Here is a 26,452-nt window from a genome sequence, read left to right as displayed (position 1 = left end):
AGCATTATTCTTAGGTCATGATGCTGGAATAGCCTAATAGAAAGCAAACTAAACAAATCATGAAGCCTAATTTATATTTAACTAGATATTAAATGATGAAATTGAAAAAAAAACTTTATTAAGAAAAAAAACCCGAGCTAAACAGGTTAACTTGCTAAACTCACGATTTGTATTATGAAGTGAGATAGTCCAATAAAAACAAATGTGATATTAAATGATAATTTTTTTTAAAAAAAAACATTAATTAAAAAAAAATTTAAAGAAAAAAAAAGAAAAAGCAAAGCACATGTGCAAATAAGGTCAAATTGGGGTTTTTATTATAGAATGCTAAACAGAAAACCATATATGTTTTAGTGTATTGTTAAAGAAAAAATCCGAGTTAACCGGATTAACCCACAATTAGTATAACGAAAGAGAAATAACCTTTTAAAAAACAATTATATTATTAAAAGATAACATTAATAAAAAAACATTGATTAGATAAAAATAATAATAATTATACAAATAAGGTCAAAGTGGGGTTTTCACTGCAGTAAAAACCCAGGTCTTGTTGGATTGTATAAAGAATAAATAACGCATGATAATATATTATTGCATGTGTCAGTATGTGTGTGTGGTGGGTATCGAGGACGTCATTTATATATATAAAAGCGGCAATGACGTCCACGTTCTGATAATACACATGCACTTGCGATTCAGGCCAATAATTTGTGAAGCTGAGCCCTGGTCAATGCCGTGATGTTGTTGACGGAGAGGGATTCACGCCGTCCTGTTCTCGTTGGCCTGATTTAAATTTTCACACTAAAGTATTTTACACACATGCTCAATTAAAACTTAAAAGGAAAAAAAAAATCAAGAACAAGACCGAACCCGCCCACTCAGTTTTTAACCTTTTCAACTCAACTCAAGACCTTCACGACAACCAAGACCTCTTGGCTTGGGTCCCCACACCGCTTGCTTGCTTCATGCACGCCACTTTTTGGTAATTATATATTCTTGAGTGGGTGAAAACAATTTGCAGTTTTACACTCCACCGACTTGAATGTTGTTATTAAAATAAATAGTTTTTTTAAAATTTTATTTTATGGCGATAACTCTTTTTTTTCTTTGATTGCATACAAGCAATGAAGTACAATTTTCAATGTGTTTTTTTTTTTCATTGGAGCTCGCTTTTCTTATATAATATTTTATTTATTTTATTCGGCACACGCATTAACTTTTAAATTTATAATTATTTTTTTTATAATGATAACAAATGATTAGCAATATCAATTCATTTTTTTAGCATTAAAAATGAACTTTTAATCCTACTCTCACAATGTAGCGTAGAAAAGTTGGTTGATGGGTGTATATATTTATATGTGTGTGACTGTGTGGGAAGGGTGTGAGTGTTCTACTGTAGCATTAGACATTAGACACAGTTATTATGGATTGTTTTGGTAAAATTAATTTTTTTCCCCTGAGCGGAGGTGTCTTGGTGATTATAAGATTGTTAGGGCCTAGGGGGATATCCAAGGTTTTTTTTTTTATTAATTGTAAAAATATATTTTTATCCTGAGATGAAAAAGATTTAAAGCTAAGATTGTTTTTAACTTTTCATAAACTTTTAATTAGTAAAAATATTTATTTATCCCTAATATAAAAAAAAATATTGTATTGTTGGACAAGAGTTTTTTTTTTTTTTTTCATTTTTCATGTACAACTAAAACACGTATTTCATTTTAGAAAAGACAAAATAAGGTTTTCATCTAGGGTGTTTTTGTACTTTCACACGGTGTTTTTAGTAATTACCAGGTTCATGGGGGTATTTTGGTATTTTCAAGTTGATTTTGTTAACTTTTTAATAAGAAAAAAGTTGTTGTCGTGTGCTCAACGAGTGCCAATAAGTGGATGACGTTCGCATAATTGAGACGATGTGTTGGACACCATCCGATAACCAAACTTGGCCCTCTGTTATCTATTTGCGTGCACCATTATGTCTTCTTCCACATAGTATAGTTTGTGATAAGTTATGGTGACCGGATCATCACTAATGATCGTTTTTTTTTTTCTTTTTTTTTTCTCTCTCATTCCAGATGAAGTGAATGATTATTCTTTTTATTTTTTATTTTTCAATTTCAGTCCCTTTTCTTTTAATCTTTTATTTTATTTTTATTTCTTTTATAAAATTTTTTTATTTCAATTTAGTTCTTCAATTACAAAATTCTTATATATATATTTTTTTTCATTTTAATATATATTTTTTTATTTTTAATTTTTTCCTTTGATTTTTTGTTAAAGTTATTTTGATTTTTAATTTCATCATACAATTAATTAAAGTTTTGATTATTTTTTTTATGAAAAAAAAGCACTTCAGTCATAAATTACAAGAAGATAATAAATATTCTTGGTTTTTTCTTACTTAAGACTCCATTTTTCACGAAATTCCACTATCAAAGCATATTGGTAGTAGTTAGTACAAGATGATCTCTCCATTGCTTAAATGCTCAGGGCCCCACCATCTCTCCATCTGCTCTCTCTCTCTCTCTCTCTCTCTCTCTCTCTCTCTCTGTTCCCTTACTTGCATGAACTTTGAATTCAAAGGATGAAAATCTTTCTCCTCATAATACATCATTCGTTCTCTGCAAATTTCTTTGGGTGGTTTTAAGATCTCCACTTAAAGAAGAAATGAAGCAAAAATCAAGCACTTAAATTTTGCATATGGAATACTGCTTGTCTTGGAGCCGTTTTGTCTTAAAAGTAAACTATAGTATATCTCTCTCCCTCAGTATTTTCCGACTATAAGAAGTATTTTTGAGCTGTTTTTTTTGGTGAAAATAACTTTCGTTGAGTTCAATAAAGAAGAAAGTTGTTTTGCTTGGACAGTATTGTAGGTCCAAGTGTCTCAGTTTTCTGGGTCAGTGAATACCCAGATCTTTTAATAGGCTCTTAAACCGATTCTGTTGTGTTTTTAGAGCTTGAAAAAGAAGTAAAAAGGAAGGGAAATAAGTGGGTTTGTGTTTTCCAACCATTCACGAGCTTCTCTTTCCGGGGCTTAAAAAGGAAGGGAAATAAACAGGGGTATGTTTTCCAACATTCATGAGCTTTGTCTTTCTGGGCTTACTTTGTTTAGGCTAGTAGCTACACTAGAATATTTTTCTGAGCAATAAATTAAGATACCATTTACAAGATTGAAAGTAGAAACCAAGAAAGATTCTACTTCCATTTACTGTCCCTTTCCTTATCAAAGTTTGTGTTTTGTTTCTTGTTTCATAACAGGAGATAACTTAATTACTACACTTGTCTAGTTAGTCTCCAAAATAGTATGTTTTTCACTTCTGATAAAACGAGGAGCTGAACTTCCCCTTTGGTTAATCCTCCAAGCTTCACTACTAATCTCACAAGTTCCAACCCTGAGTTTCTAGTCTCTGTTGTTTTCTTGAACAAACCTACTTTAGGTATTGAAGAATCAAGATTTTAAGCATGTGGCTCTTAAGATACTGAATATTCCATCGTCGAAGTTTCTGGTGCTTAGAAATACAGAATAAAGTTCAAAGCAAGATTCTTGTTTTGTGACTGATCTGATAAAAGTGGTGAGTTTTATCCTCTTGATCTTAAAATATGGCTACTAAGCTCCACAACCAAGAGAGACTACCAGGGAACCTCAAGAAACAGCTTGCTCTTGCTGTCAGGAGCATTCAGTGGAGCTACGCAATCTTCTGGTCCATTTCAGCAAGACAACCAGGGTACTAACTAAACCTTTCCATATCTCCTCTATTTTTGTTGTGTGTATCGGTGCTAATATTTTACTTTATTTTTAGAGATTGTTCTTTTTATAGCGAAATAAAATATATTTTAAGAATCTCGTGAAAGAAAATTTTCTGTGTTTTGTTTGTAGTATTTGTGAAAGTGGGTCAGCTAAGTTTCTGGGAGTTCATTTACATGTTGGAACTGGGTGCACGGAGTTCAATTTTCAGAAAGAGTGTAATATGTTTGATCTTCTATGGTTAGAGTTAAATCTGGTTGTTGTGTAAAGAATTGTGTAAATAGTAATGATTTTGACATTTAATTGGCATTTTTAGCTTCATGAATTGAACTTTAGGCTTAGCTTTAAAGGAATCGACCCCTTTCTAAAACCTCATTGTCCACATTTTACAGAACATCTATCAAGATGGCTCATGGTTCCTTTCTTTGAAGATGTATTTACCTTTCCCCAACAAAAGAACATAGCATTTATGATAAGCATTTCTTTTTTTGCCTGCCCTGAGAGAAAGGGTAGTCTATTTGTTCATGCTCTTATCACTGGTAAATGTGAATTTTGTAGAGTGTTGGAGTGGGGTGATGGGTACTACAACGGAGATATTAAAACAAGGAAGACAATTCAATCCATAGAGCTTGATGAAGATGAATTGGGTTTACAGAGAAGTGAGCAATTAAGAGAACTCTACGAGTCACTTTCAGTTGGTGAAGCCAGTCCACAAGCTAGAAGACCTTCAGCTGCATTATCTCCAGAAGATCTCACTGATACAGAGTGGTATTATTTGGTTTGCATGTCCTTCATATTCGACATCGGCCAAGGGTAACTTCATTTTCTTTACCATTTTTCTGAACCAGGCCTTTCAATTTACTCGTTTTTAGAGTTCAAATGTCGTTAATTCTTCCTTTGAATTGTGTTCATAGCTTGCCAGGAACAACATTAGCAAGTGGTCATCCTACTTGGCTATGCAATGCTCATTCTGCAGATAGTAAAGTATTCAGTCGCTCTCTGCTAGCTAAGGTCAGGATTCTGTTTCCTTTCTGAGATCTTATTTTATTTCTGAATAGAAGTTGTGCCCGTTAGACATACTCAAAATGATAAAAGAAACTTACCTTTTGTCCTTTTAATCCTTTTGTCTCTTGTTCTATGATGGGAATTGTGGCGACATAACCCTCAGAGTGCATCAATTCAGGTACCAATTCTACCTATTTCCTAGTAGAATTCCAGTATATTATAGGCGCAGGCACACAACACTGCACTTTTTACTGAATGCATTACATCCTCTATGAAATAATATTTAAGAACCAGCATAAATGGATTATACCAAAATCTGAGCAAACTTTCCTGTATAAACTTTCAGACTGTGGTTTGCTTTCAATTTATGAGAGGTGTGATTGAGCTGGGTGTGACTGAGCAGGTAAATACTTCTGTCAGATCTCAATTTAGAGTATAATCAACTACAGATTAGTTGTCTGTACACCACTACATTCGCCAATTCAAGTCATGTTGCTTCATTGTAATTTGTTTTCTAAAGGTTTTGGAGGACCCAAGTCTCATTAATCACATAAAAACATCATTCTTGGAGATCCCATACGCAGTAGCTGCCAAGAATTCTAGTGCAAGAAGTGACAAAGAGCTTGCATGTGCCACCTTCAATCGTGAAACACCTGACACCAAACCGATTCCAGTTATAGGATGTGGAGAACTAGACATAACTTCCCCTAACCGCAATTCAAATGATCAGCCGGCTGCAGATTCGATTATGGTTGAAGGGCTAAATGGAGGAGCTTCCCAAATGCAAAGTTTGCAGTTCATGGATGATGACCACAGTGTCCATCATTCCTTGAATTCTAGTGACTGCATTTCTCAAACCATTGTAGATCCTGTGAAGGTTGTTCCTATTTTGAAGAATGTGAAGGTAAATAACCAGAATCTTCTGGATGTTCAAGACTGCAATCACACGAAGCTGACTTCATTGGACCTTCAAAGCGAAGATTTTCATTATCAAAGTGTTCTCTCATGTCTCTTAAAGACCTCCAATCCATTGATTTTAGGACCCGATGTCCAGAATTGTCACCAGGAATCGAGCTTTGTCAGTTGGAAGAAAGCAGGATCAGTGCATCCTCACAAATTGAAAAGTGGAACTCGACAAAAAGTACTAAAGAAGATACTACTTGAAGTTCCTCGGATGCATGTTGATGGCTTGCTTGACTCCCCAGAATATAATAGCAATAAAGTTGTAGTAGGGAGGCCAGAGGCTGATGAAAATGGTGCAAGCCATGCATTATCTGAGAGGAAGCAAAGAGAAAAGCTGAATAAAAGGTTTATGATTCTGAAATCAATTGTCCCTTCAATCAGCAAGGTAGTTAAGAATTAGTTCCCAAGAGTTAATTGGTCTTGAACAGGGAGCCATAGGTTAATTTTTTCATTGTTTGTGCAGGTTGATAAGGTATCTATACTAGATGAGACCATCGAATACCTTCAAGAGCTTGAAAGGAAGGTTGAAGAGTTGGGATCTAATAGGGAGCTATTGGAGGTTCTTACCAAAAGAAAACCCCAAGATACTGCGGAGAGGACATCTGATAACTATGGCAGCAATAAGATTGGAAATGGAAAACATTCGTTGACAAATAAGAGGAAGGCTCCAGACATTGATGAAATGGAGCCAGATATCAACCATAATGTATCAAAAGATGGTTCAGCTGAAAGTATAACTGTCAGCGTGAATAAAGAGGATGTTCTAATCGAGATCAAGTGTCTTTGGAGGGAGGGAATATTGCTGGAGATAATGGATGTAGCTAGTCATCTCCATTTAGATTCTCATTCGGTTCAATCATCTACCATGGACGGGATCCTTTCTCTGACTATCAAATCAAAGGTATGAACTCAAGATTGCACAATGGAAGTGACCATCTATTTATATCATCGAGGTTAACTTGTTGATTATTATTAACCATGATTCCTTAAGTAATGTCATAATGTTTATTACAGCACAAGGGATTGAATGCTGCATCCATTGGCACAATCAAACAAGTCCTTCGAAGAGTTGCTGGGAAATGTTGAAACTTATTCTCAAATCGATGACAGTGTGGTTAGAACTCACTGCTTCATTTGTAAAATTCCGTGTCGTGGAAGGCTTTGTAGATCACAGCTATAGAACATAGAATTTCCTCCACGTAGAGCAGTCTAATAAACAGAAAATGCTCTTGTTCTGAACATTTGTATTTTCTTCAATGATTTAGCGCGGACTCTGCACTAGAATGAGTATTTGACCAACGTATTTTTAACAGTCTCTTAAATTCCCTAAATCCATTTGACTAAAACTTCCCCTTCTTGATTGTCAATTTTAGTGGAAATTAATTGATGCTAGCATGCATTATGTGAATTCACCAATTACGGCTTGCCTAAAACCCGATACCAGTGTCTGAAAAGCTGGCCCGGTGATAGAATGAAGTTAAGATGTAAAACCAACACCAGTTCGTCCACTGCACTGCTGATAAAGTGATAAGAAGGGATCCAATGTCAAAGTGGTGAGAGCACATGTAGAAGCTAATCATATTTTATAGCAGAACATAGTAGTACATCATTGGCTAAGAGAAAATTCAGATTGGTTATGTGGGCTGCTGCTCATGGCACTTGGCAGTCGACTTCGGAAGATAAATAGATGACAAGAAAAGTAAAGGCATGCAGAAAAATTCCATCAAGGTTGGATTGTTTTAGCGCGTGGGGGGTTGTACACCTGCAAATTTAAGGGCCAAACTGTGTTTATCGATCTGATTTCTCATTAGAAAAGAACATGAAGAAACAATGTATATTGTAGATGGTTAAGGTCAGAGTTAGTTTCTCCATCGCCCACACAGCAAATGTATAACACTGGCATAGGTAGTTGAAGTCCAGACTAGTTTTTCCATTACAAGAGGGGGGAAAACATGTAAAACATGTGTAAGATCAGCTAGCTTAGGTAGTTCAAGCCCGGACAAGTTTTTCCATTAAAAGAAAAAAGAGAGCATGTAAGACCAGCTAGCACAGGAGACACCCCGAAAATATTGCTGTCAATCATTGTAAGAGGCCAAGAAAAGAAAGTGTTCTCGCTCTAGTACGAGTTTTGAGTACTGTATGAAGATGTGCTCGAGAGCCATAGTACACGCACAAACATTATAGAACATATTATTTACGAGGGATCGACAAAAAAAGCTTACACCAGTCTGCATCACTGCTGATCAACTTGCAATTGGCAGAGAGACTGGCCGCAGGCTTGGCGTGGGTACCAACATGTATCCCTCCTTGGTGATAGCAAAGATGAGTCCATTGCTTCCATTCCAGTTGATCGATGAGCTCAATGAGAAAGCTGATGGATTTGCTAAGTCTTCTGAAGAAATTTGAAATATTAGAGTCTACTTTATTTGAACAATCATCAATCTTTACATGTACAGAAAACAAATTAAATTGAAAATATACTGACAACCACATCTTACTCCTCCAATTTAGACATAACAATTTGGAACAACTAGTTCTTATCGTTATCTACAAATATGCTAATCCATAACACCTAATTTACATAACAAATGCCAATAATAACGGGAACAATTTAGGCTTTCCTTCAATATTGCCCCTCAAGTTGGATCAATGAGATTAATTGATCCAAGCATGGACAATAAATGATGAAAGTGAGTAGAGGACAAGACCTCGATGAACACATCAACAAGCCTCTCTATCATGACTGTGAGGGTAATGTGTTTGGAGATAATTTAGGACTAAACTTATTGATGAATAAAATAACAATCAAAATCAATTTCAATGTGTTTTGTTTTTTCTTGAAACAGTGAATTAATAGCAATATGATTTGGTTGTCACAAAAAAAGATGAGGATCCTAGTTCAGTAAGAAGACTTTCAAGACAAATTAATTCACAAGCATAAGATGTCATTACGTGATGTTCAGCTTCAACACTAGATCGTACAACAACATGTTTTTTGCTACGCTAGTAGACAAGATTACCACCTACAAACATACAATAACTCATGATTGACTTTGGTCAATAGCATTTTTAGTCTAATCTCAATCATTATATCCAGTTATTTGAATATAATCATTATTAACCATGATGATTCCACTTCTAATATAACCTTTGAAATAGTGTAGGATGCACTTGACAATACTAAAATGAAAGACAATAAGCGCATGTATGAGTTGGCTAACAAGACTAACCGTATAGGTTATGTCAGATTGAGTAATAATAAGGTAAATAAGCTTACCCACAAGATGTTGGTAATGATTTATAGACCGAAGAGGCTCATTAGTTGTTTCAAGCATTAATTTACTACCTAATAAGGTAGAATTAGGCTTGGCATCCATCATTTAAGCATATTTAAGTAAGTAAAAAATATACTTGTGTTGGTTAAGGAATAACATTTAATGAGAAATTTTCATTTGAATTCTAAGAAAGTACTTCAAGGTGTTAAAATCTTTAATAGAAAATCAATGTTAAAGTGTGGACATGAGATGAGAAATGGTCTCAACATTATTTTCTATAATAATAAGATCATGATCATGTATAAGAACCACCAATGTCTTTTAAGTCCAAGATGGACAAACAAAAATGAGTTGGCATTACTCCTAATGAAACTAATTTTTTCAAGAACAACACTTAATTAAGTATGTCAAGCATACAGAGATTGTTTCAGTCCATAAATCATTTTGTGAGGTTGACACACCAAGGTAGGATCTCAGCTTTGAGAATGACTAAGTGCCAATTTCATGTAAACCTCTACATCAAGATCCTTATGCAAGAAAGCATTCTTGATGTCCATTTAACACATTGACCATTTATTATTTAAGACAACTGATAATAGAACATGTACAATATTCATCTTACTAATAGGAGCAACGATTTCCTTTTAGTCCACTCCAAAAATTTGTTAAGTCCCTGGACCACAAGACATGCCTTGTGTCTATCAATAGATCAATTAAAATTAAGTTTTATTTTATATACCCATCGATTATTAACAACTTGTTTTTCTCTGGAAAGTTTGACAATACTCCAAGTTTGATTCCGAGCAAGAGCTAGAAGTTTATCATTCATAACTCATTTCCATACATATTGAGAATTAGCTTCCCGGAAGTTTTGTGGCTCATGAACACTTGAAATAATAGTGAGAAAGGCCACATGAGCGAAAAAGAGGTGATGATATGAAAGAGAAGTGGAGATACGATGCTTGTCTATATAAGCAATAAAATCTTGCATTTTTTTATATTAAAAAAGCCCGATTACAAGTCGGGTCCCTGTGAATGTGCGGGTTTTCATACACTAATAAAGTAATAAACATTTATTTAAATACATGAATAAAATATATTATTGTTTTTCACGAAACAATGATGTTTTTTAAAATTACATTTTAGTTAAAATTAACAGTGGAGGAATTTTATTTCATTTTAATTTTAGTATTTTTTATAGTAACAAATATAAGTGTTGATAGATGAAAATATTTTCTTTCAATTAAAAGAACTTAAAAAAGTCAAGTCTTTACGAGTTCCCCCTACAGATAAAATTAAAAAAATAAATGGATATTAAAATATAATAAGTTGTGGTTTGATGTGTCTTGAGTTCACAAAATCAAAAGAAAACGAAATGTCATATATTAGAATAAGTTTGTCATTAAACTCGTATTCGACTCAATGAATTATAAAGTAATAAAAGATTACATCTCATGACTAAGAAAAAAGTTGCTTTGATTACATCTCCTTTGAAATTGCTAGCAATGGCAGGACTGTTATAATCTTTTTTATCTTCCTCCCTCTGCTAATAGTTTCTTGGATGCTTTTGTCTTTTGGCTTGGCTTTTTTCCCCTCTTTTCTGCAATTGGTTTCTATCTTCGGTGTTTCTTATAGGCATATGCCTTCCGGAAGATAATTTATTTCAAGACTTTATTGATTTGATTTATTATTTGTCAAGAGCTTGCTAAGATACATGTATAGCTTCATTCTTCCACAAGCGACTCCATTAGTTGGTAGTGTGATCTGATTTCATGACATGGGGAAAATGAGTACTGCCCTCCTCTTCCAAATGGCCATCGTCTGTTTTTGCATGGCATTCCTTTAGGTTATAAATCGAATACAAGGCAATGCTACAAATGCAATGGATGTTTGTTCAAACAAATATTTGCTTGCTGATTGGATGTTTTTGCATGGATGTTTCTCTTATGCAGCAAAATGCTTTTGTTTTCAGTTAACATCCGTGTTATCTTCCTTGAACTTGTCATCAATACTGACAGTCGACTTATCAATTAGAAGATTCGCACTTTTATCAATCGCAAGCAAACTACCTGTGCTGTGCTTTTTGACGATTATTGCAAATCATTGTGCTTTATAGGCATAGTAGACAATGATAATTTATCATAACATTATAGCATCCTAAACTGCTTAATTGTACATGGACAGAAGAAATAGGCATGGACGTAGTGGTTTCAAACAGTGGTGAAACCTTCTTTAAGTAGGCGAAGCAAATGAAATGAAATGAGCTGGTACAAACTTGAGGTCCCTATGACTGGAAAATTTTGCTAATTCAAAATACCAAGATAAGTACGCTAATAAATAGCCTTACACGAGCAAACCAATCGCACTGAACAGCTTCTATAAGCACTACGCATGTCTTGGCATGCGAGAAAAAGGAACAGACTTGTCATAAGAGTATTCAAAACAGCTTATCTGACCGGTTATGATGTTCCACGAAGCATACGGAAGTGTACGAAGAAGGTATATGTCCAGTATGATTATCTTTACAATTAACCGAAGGAAAATCCTATAATTGATGGCTGTCGAGGGTTCAGTTTAAACGCTACTATATGCAGGAAGTTGGAGCTGCATGCCATGGTTTCGCCAGTGCCTCTGACCAACTGCCAGTCAATTAACACAACTCCCTCCATTCTTGTCCAATCTCGGCTTTGCAATTCTTAAAAGAATCCTTTTGAAGATGTGCAAACATTTACTTGCGCGATCTAGAATGCAGAACGCCGATTATGTTAACCTGCTCAAGCTGCCTGGCAGAATTCTGTTGTGCAATTTTGACCAAAACACATAAGCAACAGAGAATTCTACTACTATCTACCTACTCAATTGCAGTCTCCATTATCACTTCTTCTAGAACACTTTCTGCTATCATACTAACAACATATTCAGCATCAATCCGGGCATCCAACCAAGTCACAGAGCTGGTCAAGTCCTTTTCAACAAGATGATCTAATGTTCGCGAAGGTGGCTGTAAGAGTATGTTCCGTTCAACATGTTTCATCACTTGTTGAGCCATGTTTTCTGCAATTGTAACAGGTCGAACTTTTGGTTCGACAAATGACAACCAAGGGGAGCTTCTCGTGTAGTTCTGGTATACCTCTAGAAGGACTTCGACAAAATAATCACAAACGAGCTTACGACCACCACATGACTCACCATGGCACTTTGATGAGAGATCATCCAAATTAAAGCCAGAAGCTCTCAAAACCGCACCTATACACTCCAACACGGATCCTAGCTCTTCCAAAGAAGTGCTTGAATTAATCTTCAGATCCAAAGGGGAGTGAACAAGAGCAGCCAAATAGTCTTCCTCATCACCTATTCTTAGTGGCAGGGCTGATAGTTCAGCTGCATAACTTTAATTGTGTCAACAAGATTGCAAAATCAGGAAAAAGAACATGTAATAATTCCCTAACATAAGAGCTTACCAGGCCGCGATGCGTGGCTTGAAGGTCTAGTAATCATATCTTCCATGAAAAAATGCTCAAGGACAGATACTGGACTTGGCTGCTCTGCTCTCTCTTTGGCCTTTTCCAAGTCTTCAACCCTCTGGATGGTTGAAGGGCTTGACAAATAATCACTTGTTGAAGATGGTGACATCTGATTATCTGTAGATGAATCCTGAAAGAGAAAATTGGCAGGGAAATGATGCAAAAGGGCACATCAAATAGCAGGAAACCAACAAACTGAAAGAGCTATCAAAACAAATTGAAAGACAGCAACAATTCAATAGACAGGGGAAACAGTCATTTACCAGTCTAAAGAATTTTGAGGATTCATGTTCGTCAGTTGTATTTGCAGTACAGGTGCTTTCATTAGCATCGCTATTGTGCGAGCCATCTAGTCTGGAGGGCACGCCGGAGGGACTACATTCTTCTGAAATTTTACTGTCCCTTTTTCCTATTATTTTGGTGAAAACTGTAGAAAATTATGTACTGCTTATACCAAACAGAATTACAAGCATGATGAAGATTAAATTGACAAAAGCTCACCTCTAGGGCTAGAATCATTTTCAAGAGAAGAGATGTTTTCATCCTCTTTGACATCAGGGAAAAGTTTGTCTGAAATAGTTTTCTCTGTCTCGATGATATGTAATTGATCCTCACATTTTTTATTATTGGCCCATGGTGGAGCCTCTAAATTCTTCCGGGTTGGACTTGTGTTGTTTCTCTTTTCACTCTGATTCCACTTGTTCTTGTTCATCAGTTGATAACTGCTATAGGGAGAAAATCTCATTTGTGGAGTGACACGGGCATGCTCTGCTTGACATCTAGGACCGGCCATAGGAAAGAATTCAATTTCAGGAAGAGAACTCATCCCATCCCAGGTTTTTGGTCTCTGCTTTCTCGAAAGATTCACATTTTCATTCATTAAAAAGTCAGATAGATGTACCCTTGTCTCAACATATTTGTCATTGTTATTTTCCTTGGAATGCCTGAGATTTGAAAATCTTGAGCTTTCATGACCTTTTTTACTGGCTGTAGCAGCTTCCTCTCTAACACTAGATTCAATTATTTCCACTTTGTCCATCTGGTCTTCACTCCTGACATCCATGGTTGTTCTTCCTAAATAACAAGAGGTTTCACCTGGTGAGTTTCTTTCATTAATATCCACACCTCCGCCACCACATTTTTCGCTCTCTTGGAAAATATATTTGGACTTCTGCACTGCACCATCAGTCAACATCAACTGCTGCTCTTTCCTGCTCACCCGCATAGCATGCATCAACTTTCTTTTCATTTTGACAAGGGGAAAAAATGAAGGTTTAACACTCTGCTGCACATTTTTTAACCTATAATGAACTGGTGGAGAGTCATGACTGATTCCATCCGCACAGTTTTGCAAGCTTGCAGAGCCAGGCTTCAAAACTACTATTGTCTCCAAGGGTTGAGGATCACCAGTTCCCTTGGACAGGTATCTATCAATGGAGTTGAAGTTTCGGGTACAGTCAGTCCTTTCACATTCCCTTGAATCATTTTTGTGTTGTTCTGGCAATTTATCTTCGGGGTAAGATTTAATCTGCTGCACTTTTTCCTGAGAGTCTCGCAAGTCTTCAATATGTTTCACCAGTAGAGAATTGGGGTCTTGTAGGAGTTTTATGAACAGTTCCTTGTTGGAATTCAGTATCTCTAGTGCTTCCATGAAATGTTTAGACTGGTCATCTGCCCCATCTGTGCTGAGGTGTTTTCCATCAATCAACTTCTGATTTATAAAAGCTTCAGCAGCTTCATTCACGCGAACCTGAAGATTGATCTCCTTAGATTGGCCATGCTTTCCATGTTGGATACTTCTACAGTTACAATCAGTTTCGTTTCTAGGTGGCACTTGATTGGAGAGTGATTCTTTGGTCACTGCAGATTCCAACTTTTTTGAAGAATCATCCGCTGAATTTTCATGCACAGATTTTGCATGCCCCATGGTTGCTACATCATAACAACCATAAATAGGTAAACGACGAGGTTTCCGAGTAGCCTTGATTGCTTTTCTATGGCTTGTTGATGAGTCACCAGCAAGTTCAGTATCAGATTGTACATGTTCCACTTTTGCAGTGGTCTTCTTTATCTGCTGCTTGATGGGCATATCTTCCTCTGCAATTTTCTGCATTTCTGTAGTCGCAGGACTGAACCCATTAAATCATGTTAGGTTATTATAATACAACATAAATCAAAGAATTCTTACCAACAGCATGTCTCTTCAAAACTGCCTTATCAGAAATCAGCTTCTTTGAGTGACGTTGGCGGAAATGAAAGATATTAATTAAGCCATATGCACATTTAGACTTGTATTTTTCATAGAATTCAGGACTCTGTGGCATTGGGCTCTTCGGAAAAGGGCTCCTCGGAAAAGGGCTCTTCGGTGACCTCCTTTCCATGATATGAGAATTAGTGCTAGTAGACATGGTGTGAAATATGCATCCAATCACAGCATCACCGATATGCCAGCATTGAATCTGAGCAAGGAATGAAATGTGTGTAAAGTACAGAACAAACAAAACTTTATAGTCAGATTGCAAGCATTCTAATTGCCTTAGAATATAGTTCTCAAACATTAAAAAAAAAACAAATTGAAAATGATAAATTGTCTCAAGAATTGTTAACGAGTCCTTGTAATTCTCTCCATCCAGTTTCAGAAATCATATCTGGATGTAGAATCTTCTACAAATTCTTATAATTTCAAACTCCCGTCCAGTTTCTAGAAAAGAAATCTAAAGAGAGAAAACTGAATCATTGTTTTACACATTTCACAGCGAACTTGAAACCAGGAAACATAATTTCAAAAAACTTTCATCAACTACCAATCCAATCCTTAAAACAACTTCTTTTTCATCATCATTCTCACTGAATACAGAACAAAATTAGAAGCTGAGTTCATACAAACTCACACTTGTTGAATATCCATGGAAAATCACCAAATGCCCCCACCAAACGCAATTTTCCACGGATTACTACCAACCTTCACAAAAATTGCACTGACACAAGCAAGGAAAAAAAAAACCACGGTAGCAGCAGCAGCAGCAGAAATATAAGTACCTGGGGGTAGTTCTTGAAAATTGAAAACAGAAGCACACGAACCGAGTCTTCCTCCCACAACAAGTTGAAGAACTCAAATGGGTAAATGAGAAACAGTAACCTCTGTCTGTCCTTTCATTTACTAATAACAAAGGAACAAAAAAACACAACCCTAGTCCCCTCGTCTACTAATAATAAAAAGCTTCCTTTGGTCAAATTATGGGAGTAGTCATTGCCCTTTAATGTTACTGCCATTAAAGAGAGGTTTTTGGGAGTTAGGAAAGGACTTGAAAAACAAAGAACGGGTGACAATGGCCTGTGAGCCAAAGCAGTTAATCAATGATGCTGAGTCACTGACCATCATGTGGCAATTGGCAGCAGATACGTGCCAAAAAGGGAATTACAAGCCTTTTCAAATGTAGCAGCTAAACTTGTCTTGCTTTCCCATTTTCCCTCCGTCATTCAATAACTAGTAGTATTCAACAGACAGACCACAACACATGTACACATAGACATACACCCACTCTTGTCTGTTGATAATGTCTTATAAGGTTAAAAATGTATGCCGCTTTAATGTTTTGGTTGGTGATAGAAGAGGGGTTTAGGTTAATCTGTTATTGAGTAAACTATAGCTTACTCCTTGTATTCTTAAGAAAGTAATAGCTTAGTCCCTCTTTTTTATGAGTTATATTTTAGTCCCTGACCGTCAACTTCTTAAACATTTGCCAATTCCGTTGCCTTTTCAATTGATAGCTAAAGTAATATCTCGGCACCTCCGGATAAATAACAGAAAGATTGGAGAAAAAAAATAATTTATAAACGAGTGTGAAATAATAAGGATTTAGGGATGTTTGGAAGTGTAATAATAATTATTTTTTAAAATATTTTTTACTCGAAAATATATTTTTTTGTTTGAAAGGTAATATTAAAGGAGGGCTAAATATGGGATTTTTGGACTAGAGTGACTAGTTTATTATTGCTTAAGAAAACGTGAACCGGGTTATAATTTACATGTTATTATCTTATGATAATTGAGAAGATTACCATATATTTCAGTGTGTGTTTATGAGGCGTTATTCTGCCCTCTAATAAAAATATGAGATCTATTAAATAATTTTGTTGATTGTGAAGTTTCTTTTTACATGGGAAATGGTGTGCGTTGGGATACCGGAGAAACCGAGAAAGGTTGTTGTCTCTCTGGCTGCTATATTTTGTCAGTTTAATGTCAGGATTTCGAAGGAAGGGCCCCTGTTGTAGGCAGTGTTGTTTTCTAGTCATGGGTTAAAAAAATTGAAAATGGATGTCCTTATTCAATCTAGACCTTTCAATCCCTAGAAAAGATAGAGCATAGACCTTTCATATTCTTAGGGTTTGAATTTTTGACTGCCATGGGTCACTTACCTCCGGTGAGCTTTCAAAACAGAGCATCGGTGAATAAAACAGAGCACATAAAGGTCCAAGGAAATACTCTGTCAACAAGTGTTGCGATACGTTGCCTGTAGTTTCTTCGGATTCATGGAATGCACATTTACATGGTAGACTCTTCTCGATTGCTTCAAATTTAAAATTTGTTTTGATAGTGAAACAAATGGATTGTTCTTGAAGACACGTAAAATGTCACTCGTGATCTCATGCGCCGGCTGCCGTGTGAAATTTGAATCAAGATTTTCACATACGATTGGATCATGAAATTATTTACTCTTGGCACCGCTGAAAATCAAAATCAAGACGTGTGAAATATTGTAAGGGCTGGTTTGTCAACATGGTGGCTGCGATTGGTTGAAATCATATTTATATTGATTTATCAAATAATCATCTCAATCTAATAATTTAAGTTTTTAGATGAAGTTTCAGTATATGATTTATTTTATTTTTTAATATACCCCTTAAGTAAAAGTTTTTTGAACTTAAAAATTACACAGATCCACACTATCTTGTGCCTAATTTTTTTAATCAAACAAATAAGGAATGATAAGATACGAACTCGTGACCGCCTTTAGCCATCCAAACCATAATACTATGTCAAAAAAAAATCTCAACCTAATAATTTAGTTGTTAGAGGAAGTCACATGATATGATTTATATTATTTTATAACACGATTATGGTATTTAACACCCAACAGTTTTACATGTGTTTTATTGAAAATTCTACTATACAAATTTTTATAATAAAAAAGATATAATTTATAATTTTTCTTAAATTTATTTTCTTTACTGAAATTTTAATTGCAAGAAACTGGGGTTTTTTTTTTTTCTTCCGACTCATGGTATTTTCCTCCAGAAAACTCTCCACTAAAATCATATTTTATCCCAATCATAATTTTTAAAATATTTTGTTAATCAATACATTACATTACAATTCTGCATAAATTCCACGAAAATTCTCTCTAGGAAATTTAATTACAAAAAAAAGAAGAAGCTATAACTTAAAGGTTATCTTCAACCATCTTTAATCTTTAAATCCTATACCAAAATTATAATTTCAAGAAGGTAAGGTTTTTTTTTTTTTTTTTTCCAGACTTTCAACTACTTGTGGTATTTTTATCCCTGGAAAACACAATAACACGTGTACGCTGAACTCGATGTTTGTTTGAAACATCAAGTTAACGGCTCAAGCCATCATTGGATTTTATTTTCTTAGAAGTTTTAAGGAAATTGGAAAAGTCATTGGATCCGATACAGCCACCTGTCACACTGGCTAGAGTATTCGTCATCCATGGGGTCATCTGGTCAACGTATGGGATCCTTGACTCTCAATCTACCCTCCCTAAATTCCTCCTGAATTCCCTGTCCACAACGCAAATCTCTCCCCCGCCTCGTATGCTCTTCCTAAAAGAACCCGCCTGTGCCCTATCTTCTATGGTATCGTACGCAAATACCTAGGGTCTTGTTTTGTGCCACCTTTCGCGGTGGTGCTGCGTTCTTTAACGAGACATCGCGCAACCGTAGCGCCGTTTAGGACCGTTGGTTTGCCCTAATCTAGTTTTAATACAAGACGAGATCATCACGGTGATAGTTTCTTATGAAATGCATTGATTCAAGCACAAGTAACGTTAGTCTTACGTAATTTATATGGTTATTTTACAGAATTCACTTAGCATTAAATAAAAATGATTTCTGTAAATCACTCTCGTGTATCCAATTGTCGATGTCTTTCGTACGTAAGTGAACCTTATAAGACTATCATATAAAATTAGCATTGCTCTATAAATATAGATAATTTATTTAAGATTTAATCTGGGTATGTCAAAACAGATACACTAATATAACAATTACTAATAAAAAAATCACTTTAATGATCTTATATAGATCTCCGAAGGTCCAATTCAAATATTTTTTATGATGGATAATTAAGTGATCATGCAATCTTGCCTATCGCCATCATAACGTGTTCGTGACATGTGAATATTATTTTATTTTATTTTTTTTTAAAAAAAAAGTCTAGCGCGGTCCCACAGCCTGTGCGTGTGAAGGACTTCATCACAACCTGACAAACAAGGAAAATGAATAATACGATGGCAGAGGTGATCAAATAGGAGAGGGTTAGCCGTCCACATCTGGAGCAGTTGATTAGGCATGGATCCTATTAAGCAAATCTCTTTTCGTAGTGTTCTTCGTGGGTATTATCTGTCTCCACGTTGAGTTTTTAATCACCAGAATGAGAGGGTGATAACGAGTGTAGATTCCACTCCATACTTGCCAAGTCGAAAAATACTGATGAAAACGAAAATGACAACGAAAATAATAGCCGGGTTGACGGGGAAATGCCTCGAAGTTTGACCGGAAATTAATAATATATTAACTGCTCCTCTGAGCTTGTGGCTTCTGTGAAGAGATTGGAATGGGGTGATCATTTATCCACGCGTATGCCTTAGTCTTCTATGAACATGAAATTTGCAGTGTTTAAAGCCTCCACGGATTAGCAACCCCCGCATCGTGGTCAAACCTGAAAAAATTTCCCTTTTTAAATCGTTTTGATGTGCCAAAAATAATTTTTTTTTTTTTTAAAAAAAATTATTAACATGCTTTTCAGCACGAAAAACTGTCCCTAATTCCCTCCACAGTCCCTCCTCTAATGCTTGCGAAAATGTTGGTCCTATGGGCCTTCTTTTGCAGTCACTTGCCTTGGTGAGCATTGGGCCCTCTTTTGCAGCCCTCCCTCTTTTGCAGTCCTATGGGCCTTCTTTAGATCCGACAAGACAGCATCTCTGAGTATAAGGCTGTCTGTAGTTCCCACTGCCCGGAATGCTCAAGTCTAGACCGGTCGAACACACTTGGAGCAAACTGATCATCGCCGAGTTCATCATTCAGATAGCTTTTGCAGAGGCTCGTTATCACTCCAAGCAAGTGTTTCCCAAAATTACAAGTGATGCTTTTACCCTTTAGCTTAACAAAATACATACCATCTTTGAGCGCGCTATTTTTCATCCTCTTACCCTCTATAACCCTATTTGCAATCATCTTCCTAAATCCATATTTATTAAACACATGCACAGCATAGTATTTAAGGCTTTATTTCTTTTTATATTAGTGTTAATTCAAGTATCAGAGGTTCTTCTAAGCTTAAGATAAGACTTTTTTTATATATATAAATATTTATGGAACGCACCTCTAGCTTTCGCAACATTTCAAGCCATCTATCAACTTAATCAGTCCATTTGGTTTGGTATGCAACTTAATCAGCCATCTATAAATAAACACACACACAAAAAAAAGACAACATAGAAAAACCAAAAAAATCATACTCGAGTTCCATTTGGTTTGACATGCAAAATCTGCAACTTGATCGTCATACCGAGGTAATCCATCAAAGCAAACTGAATAAAAACTATGAAACTTGATTACCAAATAATTCAATATTGAAGGGTGGAACTTAAAAAAATAATAATTAAAAAAAGGCAATGAAAAAAAGAATTGAGTTAACCCGTTAACCTCATGATCATGAACACAAGATTGAGATACCTCATAGAAAAGAGATTGAAAAAAAAGCACGAAGATCAATTTCTAATAAATCAAATATTAAAGGATGAAATTGAAAAAAATAATAATTTTAGAATGGGATCAGAAAAAAAAAATTAAATTCAACTCTTGTTAACCTTCAAAATATGTGACCCTAGTCATGAGTTAGGAATGACCCTATAGAAAGCAGACACTAAAAAATAGCAAAAAAAAATCCTAAATCATAAAAATGCTAAGGGATGTAATTAAGAAAAAAATACAAAAAAAAAGGATCCAAAAAAAAAATAACAATTAAAAGAAATGAAAATCAGACTTGATACAAAAATAATTTGATATCAAACACTAAGTGATGAAATTGAAAAACAAAATTCAATAGAAAAAGAATTAAAAAAAAAAAAAACAATAAAAAAAGAATGAAAATCAAATTTGATATAAAAATTAAATGAAACTAAATGACGAGGGGTAAAATTGAAGAAACAAATAATAAAAAAGGGTAAAAAATAAAATAAATAGTAATAAAAAGAATGATGATCAAATTAAAAATTAAAAATAAATTAAATGACTTCTTTATATTTTGATAAGGAAAAGAGAGAAAAAGAGGGAGGAAAAGAAAAAAAAAAGTCTTATCAAAGCTTATCCACCAAGTCGTTATCGACATGTGCGACACTAATAAAAAGAGAATGGTGAGACATTTTCAACGTTACCCTGTAAGGCGATGTTTAGGGGTGAGGGGACACCGCTCCCATTGTCCACTCCTGCACATATGCCAACAATTGTTTTTTTAATAATATTTATTTTATTTAAAAGATCAAATCACCCCATATGAACTTATTAATTACAAAAAAATCAACATGAAAAGATGAAAAAAACTCATGTACGTCATTTTAGCAATTCTTGCATGTAAGAATAATATAATCTTTATATTATACTTTTAAAATGTAAAAAAAACGAATTATACTAATACTGTTGATTTTTTCAAAGGGTAAAATAGTAATTAAATCTTTTTTAAAATGTAAAAAAGATCGAATTTTCTATGGGTTTTAAGGGTTTTTTTTTTTTTTAAAAAATTGTAATTGGAATGGAATAGCAACCCTGGCAGCCATATCCCAACTTCGCCTAATTCAAAAAAAAAAGAGAGAGAAGAAAAGAATCAGATAAGATAAAGGAAAAAGAATTTAACAAAAAAGAAGAAGTAGAAGAAGAAAAAGACTGTCCTGTTCACTCTCACCTGAAAGCGCACCGTTTTTCCCTTCAGCACTAAACCTCCCTTATCCCCTTCCACTATCATTTCATCTCTCATCATGTCAATGGCCTTCACATTCACTCTCCAATCGCACACATTTCTCTCTCAAAACCCAAACTTGCTCTCTCCAAAACCAACCTTCTTCAAACCCCGCAATTTATTTCCTTCTCTCCCTAAAACCCCTTTATTTCTTTCTCTCCACGGCACAAAACACTCGCTATTTGCTATTGGCCCAGATGGAAAATTCTACCCAAACACAGCAGATAATGACCCACCTGAAGCACCAGAAGATACAGCACATGGAGTATCAAAGTGGGAACAAGTTCATATCCAAGCTTCAAGAGCAAGAAAAGCTCAAGAAGAAGACTTCAAAAAGAACCAATCAACGTTTCTCAAAGCCATTGCAGATACCGAGGTAAATCCCAATTCCTTAAATAGTGACGGTGATGATTTGTTTGGTGAGATTGATAAGGCTATCGTAATGGAAAGACAAGAACTTGTTAAACAAGGACTGTTAAAACCAAAAGACATTAAAGGAAGTAGTGATGTTATGGAAGGTGTTGAAGAGTTAGAACCTGAAGAGGTGGTGGACTTGGAGGAGATTGATGAACTAACAGGGTTGACTGTGATTGATACTGACAGTGATGAAGATGGTTCAAGGGGGTTTGATGTGGGTGTGGGTGAAAAGAGTGGAAAAAGCAATGCTGGGGCGTCTTTGGATGAAAAGAGTTTTGATTTGGATTTTGATAGTATCGGGAAAGTGAAGGTGAATATTGTGGAACCAAAGTTTAGGATGAGTTTAGCTGAGCTTTTGGATGAGAGCAAAGTGGTGCCGGTTTCGGTTTTGGGGGATTTGGAGGTGGAGATTACTGGTATACAGGATGATTCGAGAGTGGTGAGTGCTGGTGATTTGTTTGTTTGTCGTGTGGGGATGAAGACGGATGGACATTTGTATTTGAGCGAGGCTGATAAGAGAGGTGCTGTTGCGGTTGTGGCTAGCAAGGAGGTTGATATTGAAGAGACTTTGGGGTGTAAGGCTTTGGTGATTGTGGAGGATACTAATGCAGTTTTGCCTGCGTTGGCTGCAGCATTTTATAAGTTTCCTTCAAAGAATATGGCTGTGATTGGGATAACTGGGACGAATGGGAAAACTACGACAGCGAATTTGGTTAAAGGGATGTATGAGGCAATGGGGTTGAGGACTGGAATGTTGAGTACGGTGGCATATTATATACACGGGGATCATAAACTGGAGGCACCTAACACAACCCCAGGTGCCATTTTGGTTCAGAATTTGATGGCTAAGATGCTGCATAATGGAACTGAAGCTGTTGTGATGGAGGCTACTTCCCAGGGACTGGCTCTAGGGAGGTGTGATGAGGTTGATTTTGATATTGCTGTTTTTACCAATTTGACGAGGGATCATTTAGATTTTCATGGGACAGAAGAGGAGTATAAGAATGCCAAGGCTAAGTTGTTTGCTCGGATGGTGGATCCAGAAAGGCATAGGAAAGTAGTTAACATTGATGACCCAAATGCACCTTTCTTTATTGCTCAAGGAAACCAAGAGGTGCCAGTTGTGACCTTTGCTATGGAAAATAAAAATGCAGATGTTCATCCCTTGAAGTTTGAGCTCTCCCTGTTTGAGACACAAGTTTTGGTTAATACACCCCATGGTATTTTAGAGATTTCATCAGGATTGCTTGGGAAGCACAATATCTACAATATTCTTGCGGCTGTGGCAGTTGGGATTGCAGTTGGTGCACCATTGGAAGACATTGTTAGAGGGATTGAAGAGATAGATGCAGTACCTGGTAGGTGTGAGTTAATTGACGAGGAGCAGGCATTTGGGGTGATCGTGGACTATGCTCATACACCTGATGCCCTATCTAGACTACTTGATTCCGTAAGGGAGCTTAGGCCTAAAAGAATTATCACAGGTGCGTTTCTATTACTTTCTCCTAACCTTCATCATGCATTCAGTGCTACTTCTCTAAGTTTGTGATAATTCTAGGTTTATGCTTGGATAAGGCGTTTTAAAGTCTTTTTCCTTGTACAAAGTCTTGGAACATTTGCTATAAGGAAGTGATAAAAGCTAGGCTGAGTATTATATGCACAGGAAATTCTCAAGCTAGAAATATGCTTTGTCGTATTGATTCTCTTAATTCTTTAATGATGATATATTGATTTAAGTTTTTGTCAACCATTGATCTTGCCATAGCTAGATGTTCTCTTCCATTCATGGATAATTATCCCAAGTCTGGCAGTGCAAATACAGTGATTTAGTAGTTATCCTTTGTTTAGGTCCAAAAATGCCGAAGATAATCATAATCCTGAGAATTCCATATGTAATTGGGATTTGCAAGCTCCAATTTATTGACATTAGTCCTGATCTGTTCATGGTTATCTTCTTATTTTCTCCAACATTTGACAAGTTAGAATTAGGTTCTGATTGTTGTTGGAAGAGAAAATTGTCAATTCACTTCAATAAAGTTGCCATGTCAGTTGGGATAGCTGGGAAGTGATGAGTTTCATGAAGAAATTAAGTATTGTTAACCTGACCATCTTCTTGCTTTTTGTGAAGTTATTGGTTGTGGCGGAGAGAGAGACAGAGGCAAGAGACCAATAATGACAAAAATTGCAACAGATAAAAGTGATGTGACAATTCTGACATCTGACAATCCAAGGGGTGAAGATCCATGTATGCATGTTGAACTGTACTGCGTAACTAAAATGCCATCTTTGCAAAAGTTATTACTAACTCGTTTCATCTTCATCAGTGGACATATTGGATGACATGTTGGCTGGCGTAGGATGGTCAATGCAGGAATATTTGAAACATGGGGAAAATGATTACTACCCTCCTCTTCCAAATGGCCATCGTCTGTTTTTGCATGACATTAGACGAGTAGCTGTCCGTTGTGCTGTTGCCATGGGTGAAGAAGGCGATATGGTTGTAAGTGTTTATGCTCATTTCACTACAACTCTTTTTGAAGATTTATGGACAGATGGTTCAGTATTTTTCAATGAAAAACTGAATTGTCTTCTTGAAATTATTCTCACCGTAATTTTATTTGTATTTTGTCTCTTGAATATTCTCTAAACTGCAGGTTGTTGCTGGTAAAGGCCATGAAACATATGAGATTGAAGGTGACAAAAAAGAATTCTTTGATGACCGGGAAGAGTGCAGGGAAGCATTGCAGTATGTTGACGAGCTTCACCAAGCTGGGATAGACACAAGTGAATTCCCATGGCGGTAAGTTAATTCCCTGTTATTTTGACATACTAATAAGAATGCAGCTTGGTCTTGATTGTTCTCATATTTTCAAGGACCAATTGTGAAATTTGTCTAACCTGTTTATAATAAGCTGCTGATACTGTATGGATTTCTGGGACATGGAAGTACCATTCTATTGTGTAAAGAAATTTAGATTCATGGTTCAACATTTCTTCCTCCTTTCATGCCTATGTGGAAGCGTTCATTTGGGAGTCTCATTCCAACTTGCATCTTTTAAAATCTTTTCTGATTTCAATGCTTGTCATCAGACAGATTATTCAAATATTTAGGATCTCAAACACTCAATGTGATTGTGCGATATGTGCAGAGTAACAACCAAAACAAAAGAAGAAAACATTTCTTGGTCTCTTGTTTATTGATTGTCATATGTGATTGGTCAGAACTCGAAGTATATGAAAAAGAAAATAACATTTTTATATATCTCATGCTTCTTTTTTTTTTTTCCAACTTGCCTCTGCTGCCACAGGTTACCAGAAAGCCATTGATTTAGTTTCAGAAAGGAGAATTGGTATTATTGAGCCCATCCAAAGCGATGAAGGGAACAGTAGTTTTGGTTTTGTTTGTTTTTTTTTCCCTCTTGTATAAGAGCATATCTCTTCAATTCCTAACGATAATTGTCTAAAGGAAGAGAGTGCTTTGTGGCTGGTAAGATCTCCACGGTGCAATTCTTGATGAAACCTTCAGAGAGGATTAGGTAATTGGTAAGATCTTCACTGTGCAATCCCTTAAATGAGTTTGTAAAAGCTATAATTTTTTTGTCCTGCCGGTTTTTCGGATCTTTGTGCAATCTAAAATCTGCGGTGTAAACATGTTGGATAGGAATCTGAAGTATCAGCACAATTTTGTAAGCACATTGCAGGACTGCGTGTGTTAAACTCAGCTTAACAAGAACGAGAAAGAGTATAAAGAAAAGAGAATGGAAATTGAGAAAGAACCGAAAGAAGAGAGAGCAGAGGAGAAGGAGTAAAGAATTGAGAAGAGAAAGGAGAACAGAGGGGTGAGCAGAGATCGAGAATAATATTCTGTATTTTCCTATCTCAACACCTTTTCATACACCAGTTTATATACAAGCTGTTATTCTTCTACTAACTGTAACTATATTCAAGCCTACTGATTCTCACTACTTTCTTGACTAACTCAACTGTTTTTCTAACTAATTAACTACTAACAGTAACTTCCAGCTAACAGAATTCCACCACATTAACCGTTATTAGTGCTGTTGTTGCTTCTTGTGCTCTCCTTCAATCCTTCATCACGTCTCCTAGTTCGTAACAGCGTGGGCATAGAGTACTGATTATATGCCATCCGCGAGGAATTCTTCGATGCTCCTTTGAGTATACCAAATTGATTTTGTCTACGTTTCGAATCCTATATGATGATATTGTGGTGCATTTCAATGGCCCGTTTCCTCTTCTTGTTGAG

The 26,452-nt window shown here is 35.8% G+C and overlaps 3 protein-coding genes across 12 annotated transcripts; 2 read left to right on the top strand and 1 right to left on the bottom strand.

Annotated features, from left to right (window-relative positions):
* The first annotated feature begins 2,475 nt into the window (after positions 1 to 2,475).
* Positions 2,476 to 7,016, top strand: LOC118033699 (transcription factor GLABRA 3). Of its 2 annotated transcripts, XM_035038788.2 has the most exons (9): positions 2,476 to 3,725; positions 4,304 to 4,558; positions 4,660 to 4,756; positions 4,914 to 4,928; positions 5,097 to 5,153; positions 5,271 to 5,654; positions 5,817 to 6,098; positions 6,177 to 6,614; positions 6,728 to 7,016. In XM_035038788.2, the coding sequence occupies exons 1-9, from the start codon at positions 3,601 to 3,603 to the stop codon at positions 6,797 to 6,799; spliced, it is 1,725 nt and encodes a 574-aa protein (XP_034894679.1). In that variant the 5' UTR covers positions 2,476 to 3,600; the 3' UTR covers positions 6,800 to 7,016. The 2 variants fall into 2 exon arrangements, with proteins under 2 accessions (XP_034894679.1, XP_034894678.1); XM_035038787.2 differs by having other exon boundaries at positions 5,271 to 6,098.
* A 4,091-nt stretch (positions 7,017 to 11,107) lies between these two features.
* Positions 11,108 to 16,019, bottom strand: LOC118033700 (uncharacterized). 3 transcript variants are annotated; one of them, XM_073405919.1, is made up of 6 exons: positions 15,552 to 16,014; positions 14,701 to 14,971; positions 13,014 to 14,627; positions 12,776 to 12,939; positions 12,450 to 12,642; positions 11,108 to 12,369 (listed from the first exon to the last, which is right to left on the bottom strand). In XM_073405919.1, exons 2-6 carry the CDS (start codon positions 14,918 to 14,920, stop codon positions 11,840 to 11,842), a joined length of 2,721 nt encoding a protein of 906 aa, XP_073262020.1. In that variant the 5' UTR covers positions 14,921 to 14,971; positions 15,552 to 16,014; the 3' UTR covers positions 11,108 to 11,839. The 3 variants fall into 3 exon arrangements, with proteins under 3 accessions (XP_073262020.1, XP_073262023.1, XP_073262026.1); XM_073405922.1 differs by having other exon boundaries at positions 12,776 to 12,921; positions 15,552 to 16,009; XM_073405925.1 differs by having other exon boundaries at positions 12,203 to 12,377; positions 15,552 to 16,019.
* A 5,659-nt stretch (positions 16,020 to 21,678) lies between these two features.
* LOC118033702 (UDP-N-acetylmuramoyl-L-alanyl-D-glutamate--2,6-diaminopimelate ligase MurE homolog, chloroplastic) lies at positions 21,679 to 26,112 on the top strand. 7 transcript variants are annotated; one of them, XR_004684900.2, is made up of 6 exons: positions 21,679 to 23,672; positions 24,317 to 24,433; positions 24,513 to 24,688; positions 24,843 to 24,988; positions 25,497 to 25,724; positions 25,890 to 26,112. XR_004684900.2 is itself a non-coding variant. In XM_035038790.2 (5 exons), exons 1-5 carry the CDS (start codon positions 21,791 to 21,793, stop codon positions 25,513 to 25,515), a joined length of 2,340 nt encoding a protein of 779 aa, XP_034894681.1. In that variant the 5' UTR covers positions 21,679 to 21,790; the 3' UTR covers positions 25,516 to 26,112. The 7 variants fall into 7 exon arrangements, 1 of the variants encoding a protein (XP_034894681.1); XR_012169006.1 differs by having other exon boundaries at positions 25,880 to 26,112; XR_012169005.1 differs by having other exon boundaries at positions 25,850 to 26,112.
* Positions 26,113 to 26,452: the final 340 nt, after the last annotated feature.

Source organism: Populus alba, chromosome 1 (assembly GCF_005239225.2).
Source record: "Populus alba chromosome 1, ASM523922v2, whole genome shotgun sequence".
Classification (NCBI taxonomy): Eukaryota; Viridiplantae; Streptophyta; class Magnoliopsida; order Malpighiales; family Salicaceae; genus Populus; species Populus alba.
This window is presented reverse-complemented; position numbering and strand designations above follow the sequence as displayed.